General features: G+C 38.7%; 1 protein-coding gene across 1 annotated transcript in view; it reads right to left on the reverse strand.

Moving 5' to 3' along the window:
• The window catches only part of LOC122799352 (transmembrane protein 132B-like), a 2,948,958-nt gene that overhangs the window by 1,486,467 nt on the left and 1,439,747 nt on the right, over positions 1-22,744 (reverse strand). Inside the window, exon 3 of the mRNA XM_044068346.1 lies at positions 5,213-5,359. Coding sequence (XP_043924281.1) covers positions 5,213-5,359 — 147 coding nt within the window. The remainder of the gene's footprint in view (positions 1-5,212; positions 5,360-22,744) is intronic.

Genomic DNA, 22,744 nt, shown 5'->3' on the forward strand with positions numbered 1-22,744 from the left:
AACCTGCTTGCACTTTATACAACTTCCATTTCCTTGTCTTGCAATCGAAGGAGGGAAAAGACCATCCACTTTTAAGCTTAACTTCTCACATAATTTGCAAACGAATTTGTCGACACCTGCATGACAAACTACAACCACAGAGGAATCTGTAGTTTACCCTGTCAGGTACTGCTGGCAATTTTATATGGGTAATTAGTCCTGCTGGTACCAGGAACTGTGCTGTAAAAAAGACAGAGGTGTGAAATTGTTTTTCACTGTATTTATTGCAAAGAGGAAGAGAACTGATTCACAGCTGCTTCCAATGTAGCCAAACCTTATAACCTCATAGCAAAACAGAGCGATTAAATCAGTCAGTGGTTCAAAGGCAGTTGTCACCACTTTTGACAAATGTACATATGCAGCATCACAGTATTGAAATGCTAAGCTTTATTTTTTTTGTTTGTTTATACTATTTTAGGATGACTTAAATGTAATATCAAAGATGCCTTTGACATTTAGAGAAAAGTCAGAAAATATCAACACATTTACAATGTTTATGCACACCACAATAGGACAAAACTGCCCAAATCAGGACTTCTCTGCAGGAAGTGAGACAGGTGGCAACTCTATCAACCAGGTGCACTGATACTGTTTATAAGAAGGTCTTTTATGCTTTCTTGTGACATCCTTTCAGAGGAGGATGTATATCTTGTGTACAGATCCTTGGGTAGAGACATCTTCCACTGACTGAGTCAGTTCTTACACAAGTGGAGTGCATGACCATTTTCTAGTCAACAAAGGAAATTTAACAACTGACTGCAACCATGATACACAGCTGAATTCACTTTAACTTTAGCTTTCATGTTTTATGAGACCTTTCATTAAAACATTAGGAAAGGAAATCTGAAGTACTTTATCTATTGATCTATATAAATAGATGAATGAATGAAAATAAAAATCTTTCCACTGCTTGCACTAGGGAACCCAATTACTTTCAAATCCTTTCCTTTCCATTAGCAGCTGTCACTTATATATGGAACTATAAAGATCCCTTCACACCAGTGACAGTTTCCAAACCTGAGGGAATCAATTCATCTTGGACTACAAAAAGACACTTTGAACAAAAGCCTGCAATTTATATATATTTTTCGTTAAAGCTATATAACTCCTTAGTACACTATAAAACAAGCTTTAAGCTACACACAATTGGGGGCCATTTCAAGAAATAAAAGAAGTCCTGCTACAGAAGGCATATAAGATGATAGTGGCTGACACTAGTCCCATTACATGTTAATGTCATGGGAATATGTCACTAACTCCTTATGTCTAGCATGACTCAGACTTGACATGGATTATGGGAAAGAGAAAGGCTTGAAGAAAAACAAGATCACATTGATATAACAAGACATGTTGGCAGCCATTTTGCAGAAAATGTATTAACATTCTACAAGAAGCAGTCAGAGTGATTTTGACTTGTTAAATTGCCTAGAAAACAAAGACAGAGTGACAAAATAGATTTTTTTTTCATTATAAGGTGGAGTTTTCCTTTAAAAGTACATCAAGGGAGAGTGCACCAATGGATATTTACTTAGATGTGACTGCACCGAGAGTCATTTCTGCAGAACAGAGCATGCTCTTCTAGAAGGGGTGCTAACATAGGTATATCAGAAATAAAAAACGACTTCAATAATCGGTGCATAAAATGCAATTGCAAAAGTAGTACAGGGAATCTCAAATCTTTCTTTAATATCAGCAAAGTACTTTTCCAAATGCCCCCGGAACCTCTCAATGTGCTAATGTAGAGGCTGTAAAATAAATCTGATACTTTCACAAATAAGTTCTAAGATCACTGTACCTCAAAGAAGGGGAATATTATGAGCTGCCACACCTTTGAACTTTGTATATATTCCTCATGTTTGCATTTTCTGTCTTATTATTCTGAGGATCAGGTGTATGGTCTTTTTGGAATTTCAACATGAAATCACAGCACTAAACCTGCCATAGTGGCTAATGATTACATTCCTTCAGCCAGATATTTCAGTGTGTCTACTGCTGTCCTTGTCTGGACATCAAATCATTTAGGTAGTTTTAAGAAACTGTCCAAAATCACTTCTTCTATTCAATGATTACGTTGTGTTGGGTCTCCGTATCTCCACTGCAGTGTAGCCATTCTGAAAACCAAGTATAATGGCAAAATGACAAGGACACTAATTATACACTTAGCAGAAGCCTTTGAATCAGTTAAGACCCGAGTACTAGCAGAGCAGGCTTTATATGACTCGGGCTACACTGTGTTGCAATAGCTTGATAATTGCCTGTATAATATGCACATAATATACCTGTCAGCATAACTAATGATCACATAAACTCATGGACACTAGCAACAATACAAAGTATGGCCCATCAATCTCAACTTTTTACACAGGTACTAAAGTCACTTACCTTTAACCTAGTGGACATCCCTAACAATAGATTGGGGTTTGGTATAATGGTTAATATGTCTGACTCACAGATGCAAGGTACAGTGTTTGATTCTCACCTTTAGGAAGGAAATTGGCTAGCCTAATATTTAGTTATGAACTGAACAGATGACAATCATCTATTTTTTCAACTTCAAAAAATTATAAAGTTCAAGTAAGCTGTCAAGCAGTCTTGCACAACTTTACTTGTGTTGGTAAAATCCAGCTCCAGTAGCACAAAGAGATAAAGCTCTAACTACAGTCTATACAACCTGAGTTCAAATAGCAGCTTGGACACTTGGGAGAGGACAGGAATTAAAACACTATTTATACTGGGTATCTTGATTATGCCAGCACACAGGCAGCAGGACTTAAGTATCAAGGCCCACTGCATGCTTCTGTAGGACAGTAGGTATGTGCAGTTAAGCTTAGGGATTTGACTCACTGAAACCTACCCCAGTGAGCACCCATGAGAGGTTATGAACTTGCTCTTCTCCCATGGCACACCGTCGTCATCACCAGTTTGAAGGCTGGCAGACAAAGCCAAATAATATTACTATGTTGTATTAAGAAGCGTAGGGCTTTGGGAAGCTCTGCTGCAGCAGAAAATTAATCTCCAAACTCAAGCAGCACATGAAAAGAAAAGTAAATTATCTATTCCTACAATGATTAAAACCATGTTCTGCTGAATTCAGAAAAAGTGCAGCATTTTAAGCAATAATAATTATTCCTGACGATCACACTTTTAAATATGTACAGAACCTTGGAGTACTGTGAGAGTCATCTTCAAGGCACAAAAGCAGCAATCATCAACTGCACAGTAGAACTGAAAGATCTCCAGCCTTCTTACATAAGAAGATAGTTAAAGACTTGACATAATGAGTTTTAATTCCCACCCTTTATTATGCCCTGACTGTCACTGCAACAATGTAATAAAGCAACCTCAAAAGCCTGCAGGTAACACAAAGCATAATATTTAGATTTATTATGGTCACTTGCAAGGCAGTAGCACTGTCCCAACATTAATTCTTCAGACAGGCGATATATGATTTAGAAGGTAAACCTCTTAATTTACATTCTGATTTATAAACTATCCCATATTATTCAAAGCAAAGCAGGCCCCTCCCCATGCGTCTTACCTCCAGAGCACTGTCCACAATTATAAGGGCCAGGATACTACCATAAACTCCTTGGGTATTCCATAGCCTACCTTAGTGTGTGTGCGTATGTGTGTGTGTTATAAACTTCTAGCCCTCAGAGGTAATATTGCCTTCCTAATGAACTGCCAGCATTTCTAACAAAAAATATTTTGACATGCAGATTCCTCTAGCAAATGATCAGGTGGAATCACCAGGTCACAATTATTTAATTCTAGTATACACACACACTCAACCTTAGATCATTTTATCTAAAGACAGAACATATAAATAGTATTAATCTAAACACCACTGCTCTACATACAATTCATCTAAACCCAGAATAACATGTCTGTGTGTGTGTATTTATATATATATATATATATATATACATACATACACACATATATCAATCAGCTCCATGGTCGCAGTGGAAGTGAAAAAACATACAGGAAGTGCACAACCAGCTCACAAAATCCAACACACTGTTATAAAGCAAATTGCAATACTATTTATAGATCTATAAGAAAACTTAATAACTAACAAAAAAATCATAAGCTTTCCTTGTTATCATGGTTATAACTGATAGACCATATTGGAGACTATCACTACACCAACTCTGATTAGATCAATTTTTGAGACCACTTGTGAATAGATCAAGTTAGAAAGAACAATGGAACCAATATACACATGCATATATACACACACACATATATATGTGTGTGTATATGTATATATATATATATATATATATATGTATATGTATATATATATATGTATATATATGTATATATATATATATATATATATATATGTATATATATATATATATGTATGTATATATATATGTATATATATATATATATATATGTATATATATGTATATATATATATATATATATATATATATATATATACATATATACATATATACACACACACAGGGAGAGAAGATACCTATTTCTAAATTTATATCCACAACTAGGTTATGGCTGAAAAGGGCAGTACTGGCCAATTTAGAGAGTACAGTCCATCTACTGAATGTCTTTGGAATGTGGCAGGAAATAAGAACACCTACAGAAAACCCACATGAACACAGAGAGGACATGCAAACTTTGCACAGAAGGCACCTCAGCTGAGAATTGAACCAGAAAACCTATTGCTATGAGGCAACAACACTACCTGAAGTGCCATATAGAGACAGTGGTAGGAAGAGCAAAACAGATATGTAGATCAATAGATATACACACATAGGAATAAAGCATAAACGAATGTAGGCTCTTCACACAGTAACAAACGATATGACTTGGAAAATATGGACCATACAAATGATGCAACTTTAACAGATTTGCATTGAAATTAAATGTCAGTACACTAAAAAAGCTAGCAGCAGAGATTGAGTTTTATGAAGATTGTCACAAGCACAGAATTTAGTGGAATATTCTTGGAAGCTCAGAACCAAAAGTACTTAAGCTACTAGAAAGACAGAGCATGAAGCTCAGTGGATGCACTTATTTCAATTCCTCTAATCACAGGATAAAGGATCAGTCATAATGTGGTACACAGTACTTCTCAGGATTCTCGTTCTTTGTTTTTCTCAGCGTGTTTGTAAACTCTATAAACAATAAGGGAACTTACCCATTTTCTAAAGCTGGCCCTTGTCGTACACAGATGACTGCAGCAGCTGAATGTTTTTCACCGTTATCGATTTCAGGCTGCATGTCCCACTGACTGTTGTCATTGACTTTCATACTGATTATATTCATTCCTTGGTCAGCCTTCATTCTGGTAAAGACAATATTGGAAATACATTAGTAAGCATATCTGAAATAATAAGTTTGCTACTGCACAGGACTTTGTAGAGTTTAATAAACAGAACTTAAAGAGTGCATGGTAATTTAGTTTGTGTAAACTGTTTTAAGACAGCTTATTATCTATTAAGAGGTGTTTCTCAAGTTACTGTGTTGGTGTGGTTTGTTTTCACTTATATAAATGTAAGATTGCTTATGTTGCATAAGTGATGGTTTAATAAAGATGTTTCTTGTTTAAAAAAGAAGAACTGAATAATTTATGTAATGTTGTTTAGGTTATATGATATATAGCAATATATGTGAAGCATAATGTTTGTTAATGTTCATTTGTTAATACAGTTTTATTACCTTTGTATAAATGTAAATTTGCCTGTCACAAGTGATAATTCAATAAAGCTGTATAAAAACAATGAAATGTATATATTAACAAGAACAACAACAAAGGAACAATACTAGGCAACAGTCACAAGGACCATAAGATACTTAGCCTTGTACACCTTTAAGTAGACAAAAGTTGTTGCTACCATTTATGAACACTTAATAGTTAAACCATGAGAAACATTAACATTTCTGAAACCAGATAATCATGCCTACACATTATGTTATACACCCAGACAATGCCATATCTTACCTTTGTTTCTTGAATATCAGCCATTTAATATACCCTTTTGCTTCAAACACACAAACATATCAAATATAACACTGTCCTTGATTAACCAAATAAGTCAAAAATCTAATAACACAACGGGCCATATACCTAAAAACTGGAAAGTGAATCCATCTAATATCAACCTTCACCATGCATTCCTTGTACTACGTAAAGCACACAGTATATAATGACCAACTCAGCCAAAGCTTTTTATCTCAGGCATAAATGAGTTACCCTCAAGGCCACTTTAAAATTGTTCTGCAAAACTGACTTGCCACATCACTGATCATCTAATCTTAAACAAAGTCTCCCAACAAAACCTGGCAGCAAATAAATAATACCGTCTTACCTCTTTACTCTCAATTCTAAATAAGACGCGTAATTAACCACCGTCCCCAACCAAGACAATGGCTATCCATCATCTCAGAAACACTGCTTCTTTCGGCTTTTTCCTGTCTGCTCATGATTGGCAGTGAAGTTTTACAGTGTCGAGTTACCAGCCCAGCGCCCAACCTTCCACAGAAGACATACACATGCACACACTCACACCTAGGGCCAGTTTAGAGTGTCCAATCCACCTACAGCATGTCTTTGGGATGTGGGAGGAAACCGGAGCACCCGGAGGAAACCCACACGACCACAGGGAGGACATGCAGACTCTGCACAGAAGGCACCCCAGCCAAGGATCGAACCAGAGAACCTCTTGCTGTGAGGAGGCAACGCTAACCGCTGCACCACCGCGGCTGCCCCTATCATCTCAGAAACACTCCTTGGCCAAATTCTGCCTCACATTTTACTTCAAAGAACTCAAGTCTAAAGAAATAAGAGAACTTTTAAGAAAACTGGCTCTGGAAGTAGAGGCTAAAAGTTAACTTGCATCCTTAGCCAGTTTCTGTCATCCAGAATATTCCCTCACCATTTCAAATATTTTACAATTGCTCTCTTAACTGAAATCTCTGTCTTAATCAGCACCATAGTACAGAAGGGGAAAGCTGCAACATGGGTTTAATTACAAGCTTGAGCATCTGAGGCAATGGCAGGGAAGTATGAGTGTGCCCATCCTGGGGATGGAGCAGAGGGGCATGGGTTCATGGCAAAAAAGTGGCTCGATTTCCCTAGTGGAAAATTTGAAAACAACCACCAAGTGTTATTAAGGGTGGTCAGAGCGTTCTGCTAACATCAGCCCCTTGCAAAATTCAGGAGCAGTTAATTGCCAATGCCCATTACATGTTCCATCCTTGGACATTGATGAGTATGTACAGAGGTGGTATTAAAGTGGAAAAATCTCAGCTGTGTGACACTATCCGAGCAGGCCTCAAACTTCACTGGTCCCAATCCTAAAGCAGAGAAAATCATGTGGAAGTTAAAGAGGGGTAGGCAGCCCCAGAAAATGAGACGTCAGCTGGTGGGAGAATAATACACAGAACACTGCCATCTTTCCACAGACTAATGCTTCTGTCTCATTCCCAATCTATACCATCTGACAAAGATTTCTTATATATCTAATATTTTTTTAGAAGATAGAAACAAAGAGGACCTTTTCTGTGGCACCCAACATGGTTTTAGGAAAAGTTTTGATAAAATAACATTTTACTCTGCAACAGATAAAATATACATTGATCTCAAAGCAGGTTTCCCAAAACAGGTGTATTTACTGATAGGACAACAGTTTTCAAAACAGTTAACCAGTACTCCTTACTCTCTAAACTCAGCTTTGGGCCCAAAATGATGTCTTGGCTTTTAAAATTACACAGTCCAGGTTAAGCAGTCATCAGCCTGATCAGAAATAGAAACCATGAACTTGGTATCTCTTCAAGGTTCACTACACGGCCTGTTACTCCCATGAACTTGGTATCTCTTCAAGGTTCACTACACGGCCTGTTACTCCCATGAACTTGGTATCTCTTCAAGGTTCACTACAAGGCCTGTTACTGTTTTCTTTATTCATCACTGATGTATTATCTATTCTTCCTTAACCGGACGTAAAATTATGTTGCAGTACTACAGCACTGATGAAATCTGTTACATCTATGAATGAACAGTATGAGATACTCAGGAAGACTGCTACTAATTTGCCAATGGAAAATAAGAGCAAATTATAAATAAATCTTAAACATTCTGCCATAATGATTTTGGCCACTAGCCACAAACTGACTACCACTCCTATCCACAGTTAGATAGGCAGTGCGTCTTTAACTCACAAAGATTCACTACAACACGCCATCACCAGAAATACTTGGGGATTATCCTTTTCATTCTTTTCTTTCAAATTGTACATGGAAATAGTAACAGAGAATTTTGGACATCATGAATTCAAATTCACCCATCTTATATCTCATGAAGCACATCAGGCATCGTCAGAAATAAGCTCTGCTCAAATTACAATATGCATTCTCTGTTATCTCACTTCTGTCCACAGGAAACATACAATTAACTACAACTGGCTGAAAACAAAATGTCACTTTTGTGCATGTCTACTAATAAGGGAAGAAAATTACATAGAAATAGGAATTTGTAGGAACGATATATGCAAATAATGCCCAGGACGAGGAATGAGGTTTAAGTGAAGGCAGGAATTAACAATGTATGTAATGTTAGACTAAATGAGAGTTGTTGTAAAGAAAGAAAACATATAGGTAATGTATAATGTATGTAAGTGAAAAAATGTAATATGATTTGTTTTCTTAACTATGAATGCATGTGTGCCTATTAAGTGATAATTTAAAAAAGGTGTTTAAAAAATTCTCCAGTAATATTGCCACAGGACTGATAATGTTCATGGAATTAAAGATTGCTCTACATTTCAAGCATGCATTTATTCAGTTGTACTCACTTGGTCATATTCAGGGCTGCGTGAAAAGTGAACACTGTCCATGCAACCAAATGGAATAAGTGAGCCAACCACTCCTGGGCAGGATAATAGTTTACTGCAGGATGTAGACACATATACATACATACACACACACACACACACACACACACACACACACACACACACACACACACACACACACACGTGAAATTTCAAGCCACTTATCAAAAGATCCCTTGGATGCAAGAACCAGCCACAGTGCCCAAGAAAAGGAAATTTCAATTACACAAAGAACATGGATATTCCATACAGAAAGCAAACCGACTGGGAGCAAATTTCAGAAAATCAAATGAGGCAAGGAACCATTGTTCATTGCTACACCACTGTGTCACACATCCTCTCTTACATGCATTGATACACTTTCTAACACAATATTTATTGTTGTCACAATATTTAGAAATGCAACTTTCCAGTTTATAGCATGCATTCTAGATTCACTGCTCATGTTAATTAGCTTTCTGTAGTTTACTAGATTTCTGACCAGCTCAAGCTTTCTGTTGTAGATTGCTAAGGAGTCATATCATGAACATTGCATCCTCAGCTCTGAGTTGTGTCGACACATGATATACATCCCAGCATCAGATCTGTTAACTGTAGTTACATGATGAACATATCATCAGCTATTCATTAACTGCAGTCACATGATGAACATCTCACTATGACAATGGGTTACCTGCAGTCACATGATGAATATCCATCAGCTTTATGCTTATTGCAATTGCAATATGAGCAGCCCACAATAAGGTCCAAGTTAACTGTAGTCATATGATGAACATCTCACTATGTCAAATGGTTAACTGCAGTCTCATGATGAATATCCCACCATCAACTGTTTGTTACAGGCAATTATGTAAAACACATCCCACAGTAAGTTCTCAGTTAATTGTAGTCACATGATGAACATCCCACTATTATCTTTGGGTTATCTTTCAGTCACATGATGAGCATTCCAGTTGTCAGCTCTTTGTTAAATGTAGTCACATGATGAACATTTCACAGTAAGCTCTGTATTAACTGCAGTCAAATAATGATTATCAAGCCATTAGCTTCATGATAACTGCAATCACATGATGTGACAACTAGCTCTGTATCACCTGCAATCATATAAGCATCCCATTATCAGATGTGTGCTAAACGATCAGTTCTATACCTACTATAGTCACATGAAGAACATTCTACTATCAGGTCTTTGGTGAGTGCATTCACATAACAAATACTGGTCTATATTAAAAGCATGAAGGTGTGCTTACACGAACACCTAAATGCCATGTCTTCATCGAACCACAAAAACATCGATCATCGAAAGCGCAAAATCTGAAACGTCGAATCATCATGGTTGGCCCTTCTGCGGTATAGCTCCGTAAGGTAAGTGTGCGATAGTTATGAACTTTAGGGTTAGGGTGCAGGTTAAGGTAAGTGCATAGATGGTAGTGTATGTGAGATTTAATGTAGGGTTAGAAGTAGGGTTTTGTTGGTAATGTATGTGAGATTTAGTGTAGGGTTAGAAGTAGGATTTTGTTAAGTGTATGTGTGTGGATTATTTGGTTTGTTTGGGTATAGCTTCTTAAGGCAAGTGTGCGATAGTTACGGACCTTAGGGTTAGGGTGCGGGTTAAGGTAAGTGCATACATGGTGGTATATACAAGATTTAGTGTAGGGTTAGAAGTAGGGTTTAGTTTAGGGATAGAAGTAGAGCTTTGGTTAGTGTATGTTGTTGTGTCTTTCGGTTTTTCCCAGTTAGGGGTCGCCACAGCGGAACTCCGGTCCGCTAATGATTGGTAGTTGATTCTTACGTGCCAAATTACCAGCCCTGATGCACAACCTTCAACGAAGGTACGCCCATTCATGCATGTCTCCACGCAGAAGACGCTCTAGCTGAGAATTGAACCGGACAGCGTCTTACTGTGAGGCAACAATGCTACCGCAGGTTTATTTAGTTTGTTTGGGTAGGTAGTATGTAGCAGGCGGTGGGGTGGGACAACTATGATGGTTTGAGTTTTTGAATTTCACGGTTTAGGGCATTTGGTGTATTTTTGGTTTGAGGAATATGTGTCAGCGTTTATGTATTCGGGTAATAAACCTTCGTGCTTTTAATATAGACCAAACAAATACCCCATATCAGTTCTGCACTGTACAGGCTCCATTTGTTATTATCTTTCCCTGTCTCAGGGCTTTAAAAGTTAATAAAATACTTGATTAGTTATTGTGAGAGTATTCTGTATATTTGTTATTAATGGTTCTTTACTACTGCCGAAGACATTTCAGTATAGTGAGTATCTTATTTGTTTTATATTAGGTTTTATCGTCTGAAAAGGCAATCTTCCACTCTCTGGTTTGGTATAGTGTTTCCAATGAAACATCTCATCTTTCAGTACGGGACACTAACCACATCTGCAATACCCTACCAAGTTATAAAGGTTCTCCCTTGTTTAACTTCATTCAAGGTAATGCATACCTTTGGTGCCAGGAAGGTCAAAAGGCATATGCTCTCTTCTCATATCAGGTATTTCAATTTATTTTCCAGTACTGACACTGTAGTGCAGTTTTCTGACTGCCACCATTTCACTGAGACATGAAATTTAGGTCCCATCTGCCCAAGTGGGGGAGCTCAGGTGAGTGTAAAAGATCCCAGGTCATGCATTGAAAGAAATAGGACAGTACCATTGGTGACCTGGTGAAATTTACCCTAGTCAGCATGACAGCCACACCTCCAGTGTCCCCCAAAATTGGTGATGTCTACGGAGGCTAAGCCAGTCAACAAATATAAGTTCAAATAAATAAATAAATGAATGAAAAAATAAAAGATTTACATGATTAGTTGAGATCCAAAGGAAACAAGGTCCTGGAAATACCTTTAGAAAGTTGGTTGATGTTTTATTCTCCAATTTAGCAGATGTCTCACAGATGCATTTTTTCTGAGTTTATTTGCATTAAACCTTTCTTCGTATAATACTTAGCATTTCTCCAGCCTCACCGATCCTTTTTTCCCCTTTTTTCTTTTACCTTCTCCAATACATCCAAGTAAATTGGATGCTCCACAGCAAAATTATATATTCCTAATAATATCACTTATAATGACTGTCACGAAAGGAGATACTGCCAGCCTAGCTAGCTGGAATTTTGTAAATAATTATATGTCATTTGTGAATATTAATATTATTTAGCCAGCCCAGCTATCTGGAATTTTGTAAATGGTTATGTGTCATTTGTGAATGTCAACATGATTCATATGCTCGTGTTGTAAATGTATTGGAGCTGTATGTCATACAAGATGGTTTGTACAGACTTGTGTGCTGAAGAGATATTTTGTAAAGTACTGAGCAGAAATGTATATGCACTATTGTGGCTGTTTATATGTGTGTGAGTGTGTGTGTGTGTGTGTGTGTGTGTGTGTGTGTGTGTGTGTGTGTGTGTGTGTGTGTGTGTGTGTATGTATATATATATATATATATATATATATATAGATATTAACAGGGGAGACTAAAACACAGGAGGTTAATTGCAGAAGAATAGCTGAAAACTTAAATTACTTTATAACCACGTAATAAAAGGATGTTATCTTTCAGTTTCCATCAACAGGTGACAGAATGTCTGTACTAGAGATTTTTTTTGTATTGTCGTTGAATGTGGAGGAATGTAAATTATTTTATGACTTCCGCCATTTGCCAAAATATCTGAGGTCTATGTGTTATCACAGCTAGATGCTAAATGCTACAGCTGCATCAATGGTTGTGAGCCTGGGAAATGAAGTCAGAATGACAAGAAATTATGTCATTCTGCAAGTATGCCACAGTAATATTTGGGATATTAATTTAAGTACTCCTGAGAGAGAGAGAGAGACTTAGCATTCTGTATTTTGTCTTTGACCTAACAAGTTCCATTCACCACACGTCTGTCTTGCTATGAGTAAGTGTACAGTATAATTCTTTTAAATATAGCTTAGATGTTTTCTTTGAGACTGTACTGCAATGTTGTTTTAAATATGTCCTGTGATTTTGAACTCTGATGTAACTGTGATTATTTACTGAGTACTTTCTTGTTCTTTTATTATTTATTATTAAATATATGTAAACCTTTAATTGTGGCTGATATATGTGAGGCATATTTAAGCTCTAATAGTACTTGCATATTTATCTGATGACACTGTGGGCCACTCCTAACAGCCTTGCTCTTTGTAAAGCTGCCATTTGGATTAATAGTAACATTACACAGTGAGATTGAACATCCTTTGTTAAGGGCCCTAAAGTAGCTGATAAGGAGTGGCTGGTGGCTGTGATAACTACCTTATAGTCTGGGCAAAAGGTGGCAGAGCTACTAAACCTGTGCCAGCCTTTCTCAGGGGTGTGTGTGTGTGTGTGTGTGTGTGTGTGTGTGTGTGTGTGTGTGTGTGTGTGTGTGTGTGTGTGTGTGTGTTTCTGTATAAATCAAATCTCAAAGAGTGTGTGCGTCAGCTACTTGTGCAGAGACACAAAGCACACTGATCGGACAGAGAGGGTGCTGGAGGTCTTGGCTTGGCCATTCAGCTGGGATCTCAACTCTATAGCTGTGCCAGTGGGGAGTCTTAAGTGGGATCTGGAGAAAGAGGGAGAAACCAGCCCTAGACTGACTGTGGACTTTGTGTGCGCTTTAGGGAAATTGCACTTGATGCAGAGAGCTGCATCTGGAAATACTGTGTGTGTACGTGTCATCCTCTTAGTATGTACGTCCCCCCACTGTTGCCAGTGGTGAGGATTGAGATTCCTTGATTATTGGGCCAGTGGTGGGGTGTCACAATGACATTTAAAAAAACAGCTGCAGTGGAATCTTGTAACATGTAAGTGTAAACACACACACAAACTTCTTCAGAGTACATTCCATCTGCAAATGTGTCCATTTAATCACTATGTCTGTTACCTAGACTACCTCCATACAGACCAGCCCATGGGGTGGTTATTGGTCTCTTAAGGGACTACTGTTAAAATTTATATTTTAAAGGTAATTAGGGCAACAAACACGCTCCTTACATCATCTTATGCAATCATAAATTTGTTTAACCATCCTACTACACAATGAAAATGCATATACTCTTGCTTCTACTTATCTCTCACTGCAAAATAACTTTTAAGAAGTTCTACCAGCTGCCTGTCACATGGATCAAAGTGACAGGTCAACATGTTCTGTCTGTGCATTGTGTCTACTTTATGAAAAGGAATTACAAATGTGTCTATCTGCAGTGTTCCAATAGTTCCATGATTTATTTAAAGAGCTAGCAGGGAGGTTAGATGTCTTCTTGTTACTTAAAAAATTCAGTTTCATGTTTTTTAGCAGATCTATGACATTTCCACCTTTAACATTGAGTTTTTTTAACATCAGTCTCCCTTGCACTGAATATGCTTTGACTGCAGCCTTTATACTCCTTTTTGAATACTGACCTAAGTTTTGGTATCACTGTCCATATACTTTTCATATTGTTTTTAGTTCTGTACTGTATTCAGCGTAAATGTATTTTATCCTTCTTTCCTCAGAAATGGGAGTTTTTTATTCTCTTGTTATTGTCCTGACTTCATCCTTTTGAGATGCACGCAGCAGTTCTGTCCTGCATTTGCAGTGAGTTATGTTTCCTCCTAAATATTGACATTTTATCCAATGTTTTCTTCCTGTTCTCTTCAGGGTAAGATATTTTGCCTGCTTGCTTTTTTGCCTTATTTACAATTGTTTCACACAGTGTCTGTTGTCCAACAGAGTAACATGCTTAATTCATTTTTATTGAATTTGTTAGGTCCATGGACTTCATCATTACGTCATTTATTGCATCTGATAAAAGCTTTACTCCATGCCTCACTCCCTCATGTTTTTCACAGAATCAAAGCGTATATCTTGTACTTAGGTTGAACAGTTTCTATTCAAGCTTTTTGCACAGTGACTCTACTGATCATTTCTTATTTTCTCAAGTCATTAACAATGTTCTCTCCAAATAACCTTTCCAAAATGAAGTCTTACTGAGTGAATTACGTCTTTTGGACTTCTATAACTTCCATCCATAAATAAGGACTGAAAGGATACCAGTAGCATGTGAGAGCTACATTATGCTATGGGCACTGGTAGTAGATTTCCAACTTCCAGCCTATTACTTTTGAACAAACTCTTTCATATCAAAGCAGCTCTTGTAGTTTCCTTGGAGTGGTGCAATTAGTGGGTGTATTGCTGGCACATTTTGGTGAACTGCACGTTTTTTCTTTCGCCAGCATATTTGCAAACTGAAATCCCTACTATGTCCTTTTTCTTCTACTGCTTCCATCTACGGTTTGACCCTTATTTTAGTATCACTTTAATGAACCAACTCTTGTGGTCAGCAGGTAATACGATCATAGGTGAGTACCAGACTGGTTGCGCTTATTGGCCATTTTAAGCCTAGCCAATTTCTGTGCTCAATATAACCTAACCCACTTGGTTATATTTTGACATAACCCATCCCCTGGTCGATAATTATATATTACCTCTGAGAATGACTGGGATCATACCATAGATTATTTGAGGGGATCCATGCATGGGATAAAGCATTTAGGAGGTGTTTTTGTCCATTAGTAGCAGAGGGCAGGGCAGTCCTGGAGTAAATTTTCTGTTTTCCATATATAGATATAAGTTGCGCTTGAAAATGCACTTTGTTTAATATACCTGTCTCACCCAACCTTTCTGTTGATGTTGCAGAAGAGGTTTAAATCCCTAGACCAAATACTTACTGAAATTCAGTAAATCCATCAGCACTGGGTTGGAGGATGCCTTGTATGTCAGACACAGGTCACCTCTTAGCAGTTTGTAGGATACCGAGTGCAGTGACAAGGCTTACAGTTGGTCCATGTAAGACATGCTGTTATATCCTTTTAGTAAGGTAAGTCTATGGGTGTTCCAGTTTTTGCACGTCTTGACAGATACATGTGAAAGGGGGCATTTTATTTAATGATTGGCCTAATGAGGGCTGAGTAAAGGGGGCAATGACATACCTAGATTTGGACAAATTCTATCTGTTTATAAGCTGTGCAATATAGAAGGGCTTTCTTAAACAATAAACACATGTTGATCAAAAGTTAGGACACTGTCCACATAAGTTCCTAAATCCCAAACAACTACTGTTAGGGTGTATTGTCAATGTGGTAGTTCCCTGGGGTAGATAAGTTCCCAAAGGATACAGTAATGCATTTTTTGGCATTTAGTTTCAGACCATGATTTGGACAACAGTTATTTATTTGAGACAACCCTTCCGGCAAGATGGCTAAATCATTTGGGGATTTAATGACTGCTCCTCGCTTGCAGTCATCTGCAAAATTAGCCATCCGGAGCCTTTTGGTATTGACTTTTACTTCAGAAAAGTAGATGCCAAACAGGAGAGGTCCTAGCACAGAATCCTGGGTGTCTCTACTGGTGACTGGTCTCTTTGCAGAGGCAAATTCTCCTACTTTGATTATCTGCATCCATATGGGTTTATCAATGGCTTATTTAGCTTTCTACTATGCCTGAGTGGGGAATTCTGCCAAAAGCTTTGAGCAGGTCAAGGTACATACTGTGTACTGTTTTGACTTCATACATCGCTTTGATGACCTTTTCAAAAAAATCCACCAGGGTAAGTAAATATGACCTGCCCTTGGTGAATCCAAACTGAGACAGGCTTAGTGTTTGGAGGATGTTCTTTATATTGATCATTGTTGCAGTAGCCTTAGCTATATGGTTATATCCTGCCAAGGGTATAACAGCTTGCAAACCTTCAGGGTACATTGCATCCATCCAAGCTGTCAAGTACCTCAAGTTGAGCTGACTAAAAGACAAGTCTGGGCATGAAGCCCTTTAGAGCATTACTGCCACTGAAGAGTATGCTCCTCTGAGGCTTTTGAGGACTGAGAGTTGGCTTGTGCTTTCATTAGTTGGGCAGATAAGTTCCTCTTGGGAAAAAAAACTTCCATTTTCTTATTTTTTCACTGATGTTTTATTACTTTCCACTTTAGGAAAGTTATTTTAAAACTAGGAGTGTTATTTTTTAACAGACTGTCTCAAGACTGTAACATACTTTTAAGAGGAGCACTCGTTTCTGTCAGCTTAAAAGTAGTGTAATCCAACTGATTATTTTCTGTAGAGAAATTGTGTTTATTTTAGCAGTTTTGGGGCTGCAACAGTGTTTGAAAGAGCTTTTTATTGTGATTATTTTCTGTCAAAAAAGTAACTTTTGTGGACTGGTAGTCTTAGTGGCAAAGTTTTTTGTTTTCTGCAGGATAGAAGCACCACTTTCGGCTTGAATATGGAACAGATTGTCACTCCCATGGTCAGTCCTTCTTCCAGCTGCAAAAAGAAAAAGTTAAGCAAACAGCCTTTGCTACCACAGCAGATTAGCAATTTGCCTCAGCTGGGTGAGACTGCTGTGGCCATTTGTTGTATTTTAGACCACTCATTTTTTACCCCAATCTCTAGTGTAGCACCTGCAACCACTATGGACCATGTATATGCCACATCCTCTTTAGCTGTTGGGGTCCCCTCAGAGGGCAAGGAAGAACCACTCTTGTCGGTCCTAGAAGAGGGAATAGGGAAGGCTCCTTTGTTATGCCAGAATGCTGTGCCCATCCCTGGGAAAGCAAATGCTACCATTAGCAACATGGTTGGCCCAATTTTTCCTCTCAAAAAGAAACATAAAACTAAGCATGTATCTATACCTCCTTAAATTTCTTTGGATAGGAGTAGTTTACTGGGAGTGCTCAGGGTTTGGTTCAGGCTACTGATCTTTCTTGTTGAGTAGTTTCCAGTAAAGGAAAGAGAGATGCCTCCTTTCCTGAAGAGATTAAAAATTCTGAATCTAAACAGAAAGATGCAGGGATGGATTCAGGGTTTTGTCCTCGGATTTCTGATTCAGACTCCAAGGAGAGCTTGGTTTCTGATTTTCCCTTGAGGGGGGGGTCTCTTCTTCTGAGATCATTGCTAGAATGCCCCAGTGTTGTTTGTGGAAGAACACTGAGGTATCTCAGTCCCACAAAAAATACTATGAGTTGTTGGAGAAGGATTTTCCACAACCTGAACCCATTCCTCCTGTCCTCTCTGCTTTACAGGATGTGTGTCTTACTGCCTGCAATCTTCCTGATAGTCAGACAGCTGTCCCTAAAAAGGCAGCTAGAATGTATTAAGTTTTTCAGTCTTAATTTTTTTCTACACTATTCCCAAACCTCACCCAGCAGCTATAGCCTCAGTTGACTCCTCTGTTGCTAAGCACTTAGTTAATTCCATACAGTTTCTAATAAGGATGGGAAAACTATTGATAAGCATGCTGGAAAAAGTGTATACTTCTGCAACATTGAATTTCAGAATTTTAAACTGCCAGGCTCATATGTTAAAGTTTATTCTGACACACTATGAAAATATGAGGAATGGTTTACCTACAGTTTCTTTTCGTGAAGAAAAATCTGCTATAAATAATTCAGTTTCTTCCACAGCACAGGTCACTTCTCATTGTTTGCTGTGTATGTATGACACTGTTAATATTTCTTCTAGGGCTATGGCCACTGCTACTGTTTTAAGGGGGTTTGCTTGGCTACATTCTCAGAACCTTCCAGATTATGTTAAAAATGGGATTTAAAATTCTTCCTTAGCTACAGATTAAGTGTTTGGCCCCCTCTGCTGCAGAGCTGATCAAAACAGTGTGATGAAATGGTCAAGTTGATCCAGTAAATCTCAAGATTTTTCAGCGCTTCTTTTCCAGTTTGCCTAACGGATTGTCTCAAAAAAGAATTCAGATAAAGAGACAAGTAAGAATAAGTGGCAATGAGGTTCCAAAAGGAAGTCTCACGCCTCCAAAAACCAAGGACACTCCAAAAAATCCGAATGACTATTCAAGAGACTTTGTAATTCCCTTCCACCCTAGCCATCTTTTTTCTTCCAGAAAGTCTAAATATCCATTTTTCTCTTTGTCAGCATGTTGTTTCAGGCAAAGGGGTTCTAAAATCATTCATCAGGGGTTACAGATGGCAGTGAGGGGAAGTTCCGGGGGGAGTTGTTCCTCATCTGCAGATCAGACTGTTTTGTTTCCACCTGTTCTTTATCACATGCTATCCCAAGGGTGAAAGAACCAGTTCCTCCTTCCCAGTTGGGAAGGGAGCTTTATTCAAGGACATTCCTAGTCTCAAAGAAAGAAAGCATTTGGAGATCTTTCTTTCTTGAACCTGTTTGTGACAGTGACCAAATTCAAAATGATGTCACTTCACAACCTGTTGCTTCTTCATCCTCTTTCAAGTTTCCAGGTAACACTAGACTGAAAAGATTCTTATCATCACATTTGTATTCATCCAGGCTTTAGATGTTTCTTAAGGTTTTTGTGTGTCTGGATTATATTTGTAATACTCTTCTTTACCCTTTTGACTATCCACTGCACCAAGACTGTTCACAAAGTGTCTAGCTCCAGTTATCATTCATTGTAGCCTACAGGGTATCTGCTTTTTTCCATATTTGGGCAACTTTATCTTTGCAGAGTCCGTTTCAAAATGTAAGGACGGTTTATCTTGGGTGAGAGATCCCTTGCACAAGCTGGGATTCCGAGAAAGCATTCAAAAGTCTTTCTTGGCTCCCTCACACAGGATTGTATTCCAGGATGTCAACTAGACACCTCAGTTCAAAGAGTTTTTCTTCCACGGGGAAAAATAGATCATTGTTTAAATCCATTTCTAAGTTTTTCCAAGCAGACTTCAGTCACTATGAGGAAATACTTCAGGATTTTGGATCTCATGGCCTCTATGATTCACATGATATCCCTGTCAAGACACCACACAAGAAAGATACAATGGTATCAGAAATATCTTTGGTCTCAGCATCAATACCCGTTATCTTTGATCCCAGTACTGGGGTTTGTCAGAAGAGAAATCACTTGTTGGGGACAACAGACATCCTTAAATCAAGGTCTTCCCCTCTCTCTCCCTGCTCCAAAGCAGCCAGTCACCTTATATGCTTCAGACTTTGCTTGGGGAGCAACTGCACTCACAAGAGCACTTCTATCACTAGAAGATGCAGATGTCTGTGCAGTCACAGAAACCTGGTTTAGGGCCACAGAGAGTACCCCAGCCCTGCAAGGCTACAATGCCTTCCACACCTTTAGACTGCAAAATGAACATGTGAAAACCTAAGGAGGCGGTGTTTCGATCCATATTACAAATAAATTCACATCATGTCTAGTTAGACTGAACATCTCCATGGAATTACTCCAGGTCCAGCTTCCGATGGGTAAAAATACCATTCAAGTCCTAGCCTGTTACAGATCCCACTCCATGGGTCATTACACCCACAAAGCCTATTTAACCTAACTGAAGACAATCCAAATTCTACCGAAAACACTGGTTATGGAGGGATTTCATTTATCCTACCATCAACTGGGAAACCTATTCTAGCCCAAACTCACTAACAGAAAAGTTACTTAACTTTGTGAATTCAAATGCCAATTGTCCATTCCCTGACAAGAGGAACAAACATTCTAAATCTGGTCCTCACCAACATGTCAAACAGGTGAACTGCTGCAGCTGTTGGACCCTCATTAGTTAAAACTGACCTCAAATCAGTCACCTTCAAACTGACACCGACACCAGAACTCACAAACGGTGAAATCAGACTAAAAAACTTCACCAAGGCAAACTATACACTCCTAGGTGAAAGTATAAATGCATTCCAAGCCCCACCCCAAGCTGAAAGTGGCAACTATGAAGCTTACACTAAAGCCCTGTACAATCACTTGCATAAGTGTATAAACTCAGCTGTGCCAGACAGAATCAAAGCCAGAGCACCAAGTAAAATCAAGCTGCCACGGTGGATTTCCAGCATCAAGAAACTACAATAAATGCAAAAGTTGCTGTCCAAGAAAACTAAGACAAGGACCCAAAAATGGAAAAGCACCCTCCTCAGGCTTAACAGGCAAATAAGACAACTTGTCAAATCCTCCAAGAGCTCCTTTGAGAGAAACCTAGCAAGTACTGTCAAGGATAACCATAAAGCCTTTTACAGCTATGTACATAACCTAAAGGGTAGGACTCAAGCATGTGCATAACTGATGGCCAATGGTATCAGACACACTGACCTCACAGAGATAGCAAACCTGCTAGTGGATAGGTGTGGTGAAAACGTCACTCCCTTATGCCCTCCTAACTTTCAACAAACCCTCCTCCAAACGTCCCCCCACCTTACAAATCTGAAGAGCAGATCCTCAAAGCCCCGTGCAAGGCAAAGAACATGGCCTCTATGGGACCAGATGTCATCCCAGGCTGTCTTCTAAACATGAACTAACATGATCACTAAGTACCCTTTTCAATCACAGCCTAACCAAAGGCTTTGTTCATGCAGAATAGAGAACAGCTACAGTTATTCGACTCCACAAAGGTGGCCTAGCAGCAGAATTTAAGACCCATAAGCCTGATCAGCCTCATCTGATAGGCCCTGGAATGTATCATCATGGACCTCATAAATAAAGATACAGGTGGCCTCCAAATCCTGGATCCTACCCAATTCGGCTTTATGAAGGGCAGATCCTGCCTGTTAAATCTGGTGGATTTCTCTGAAAGTGTGACCAAGGCCATTGATGAGGGCAAATCTGTGCACAGAGCAAACCTCAACTTGGCAAAGGCTTTCGACACAACCCCTTATTCAGGCATCACCAATAAACTTAGCAAACTTAATGTAAACCCCTTCTTTGCAAGATGGGTTGCCAACTGGCTCACAAACCATCACCTCAAGAGCAAAATAAGTTATAATCTCCCGATAGTTGGCACTTATCCAGCCCATAATTGAGTATAATGCTCCACTCTGTATGTACCATACTAAGCACCTACAGCAGTGTCGACGTTTCCGTATTCATGTAAGTGAGGTTTCACGATTTTAATATAGACCTCTCTATGACACTGTTCAAGTGGAACCTGGATGAGTGGATGGGGCACCATAAATTCTTACCTGGGATAGTGCTCACAACCCTCCTGGACATGAGTAGTCACTAAATGCAATCTTGGGTATTGACTAGTACCTATATGGTATTATACTGGGTTGAAATGGCTAGGCTTAAAATGACCTCCATGGCAATAGCCTAGTAATCTCCTATGATCAACAAGCAAGGGAGGGCCGGGTCATACCCCCTTTGCAGACTAACCATGTTAGCTTTGGATATAGCTTCATAGCAAAATCTCACTCAACAGGCATACTTCATTCTGTCAGAGCAAAACTATGTGGCAGACAGACTGAGGAGGACCTGGGCAGACCCTCATGAATGGAAACTAGAACCGGAGGTCTTCCAAGATTTGATACATCTGTTGGAGTTTCTCAAGTAGACCTCTTTGCCACCTCAATGAACAATCAACTGGTAAAATTCTGTTCTAGGACTATAAGAAAGAAGGCCTGGAAGACAGAAACCTTTTATTTGATTTGGGCAGGAATCTTCATGTATGTCTTTCTTCCCTTTCCACTAATACCCTGGGTACTTCTAATGATTCAGAAGGAATCTCCCAAGATCATTGTGGTGGTTTCGTTCTGGCCCAGGCAATCATGGTTCTCCCTTCTCTTGGAAATGGCCAGGGGCAATTACCACAAGCTTCCTCACAGAATGGATCTACTTACATAAGATCAGGGGTGTTTGAACCTATGAACCTATGATACACCAAAACTGTTTAAACAATGACTCCAGTGACAACCACAATGAAAATAAAATAATAAGATCACTGTGTTGCAGCTAAAACTCTCCACAACCTTCCAAAGGTATTAAACGTTTTATTAAGACATAAAAATGTTTAATAAGTATTCACTGAGCGCTTTCATCCCCTCAGAATGGGGACTTCATCAGAATTCATGCCTTCTATTAAATCCAAC

This window comes from Protopterus annectens, chromosome 4.part0 (genome assembly GCF_019279795.1).
Source record: "Protopterus annectens isolate FY-2018-M chromosome 4.part0, PAN1.0, whole genome shotgun sequence".
Taxonomy (NCBI): Eukaryota; Metazoa; Chordata; order Ceratodontiformes; family Protopteridae; genus Protopterus; species Protopterus annectens.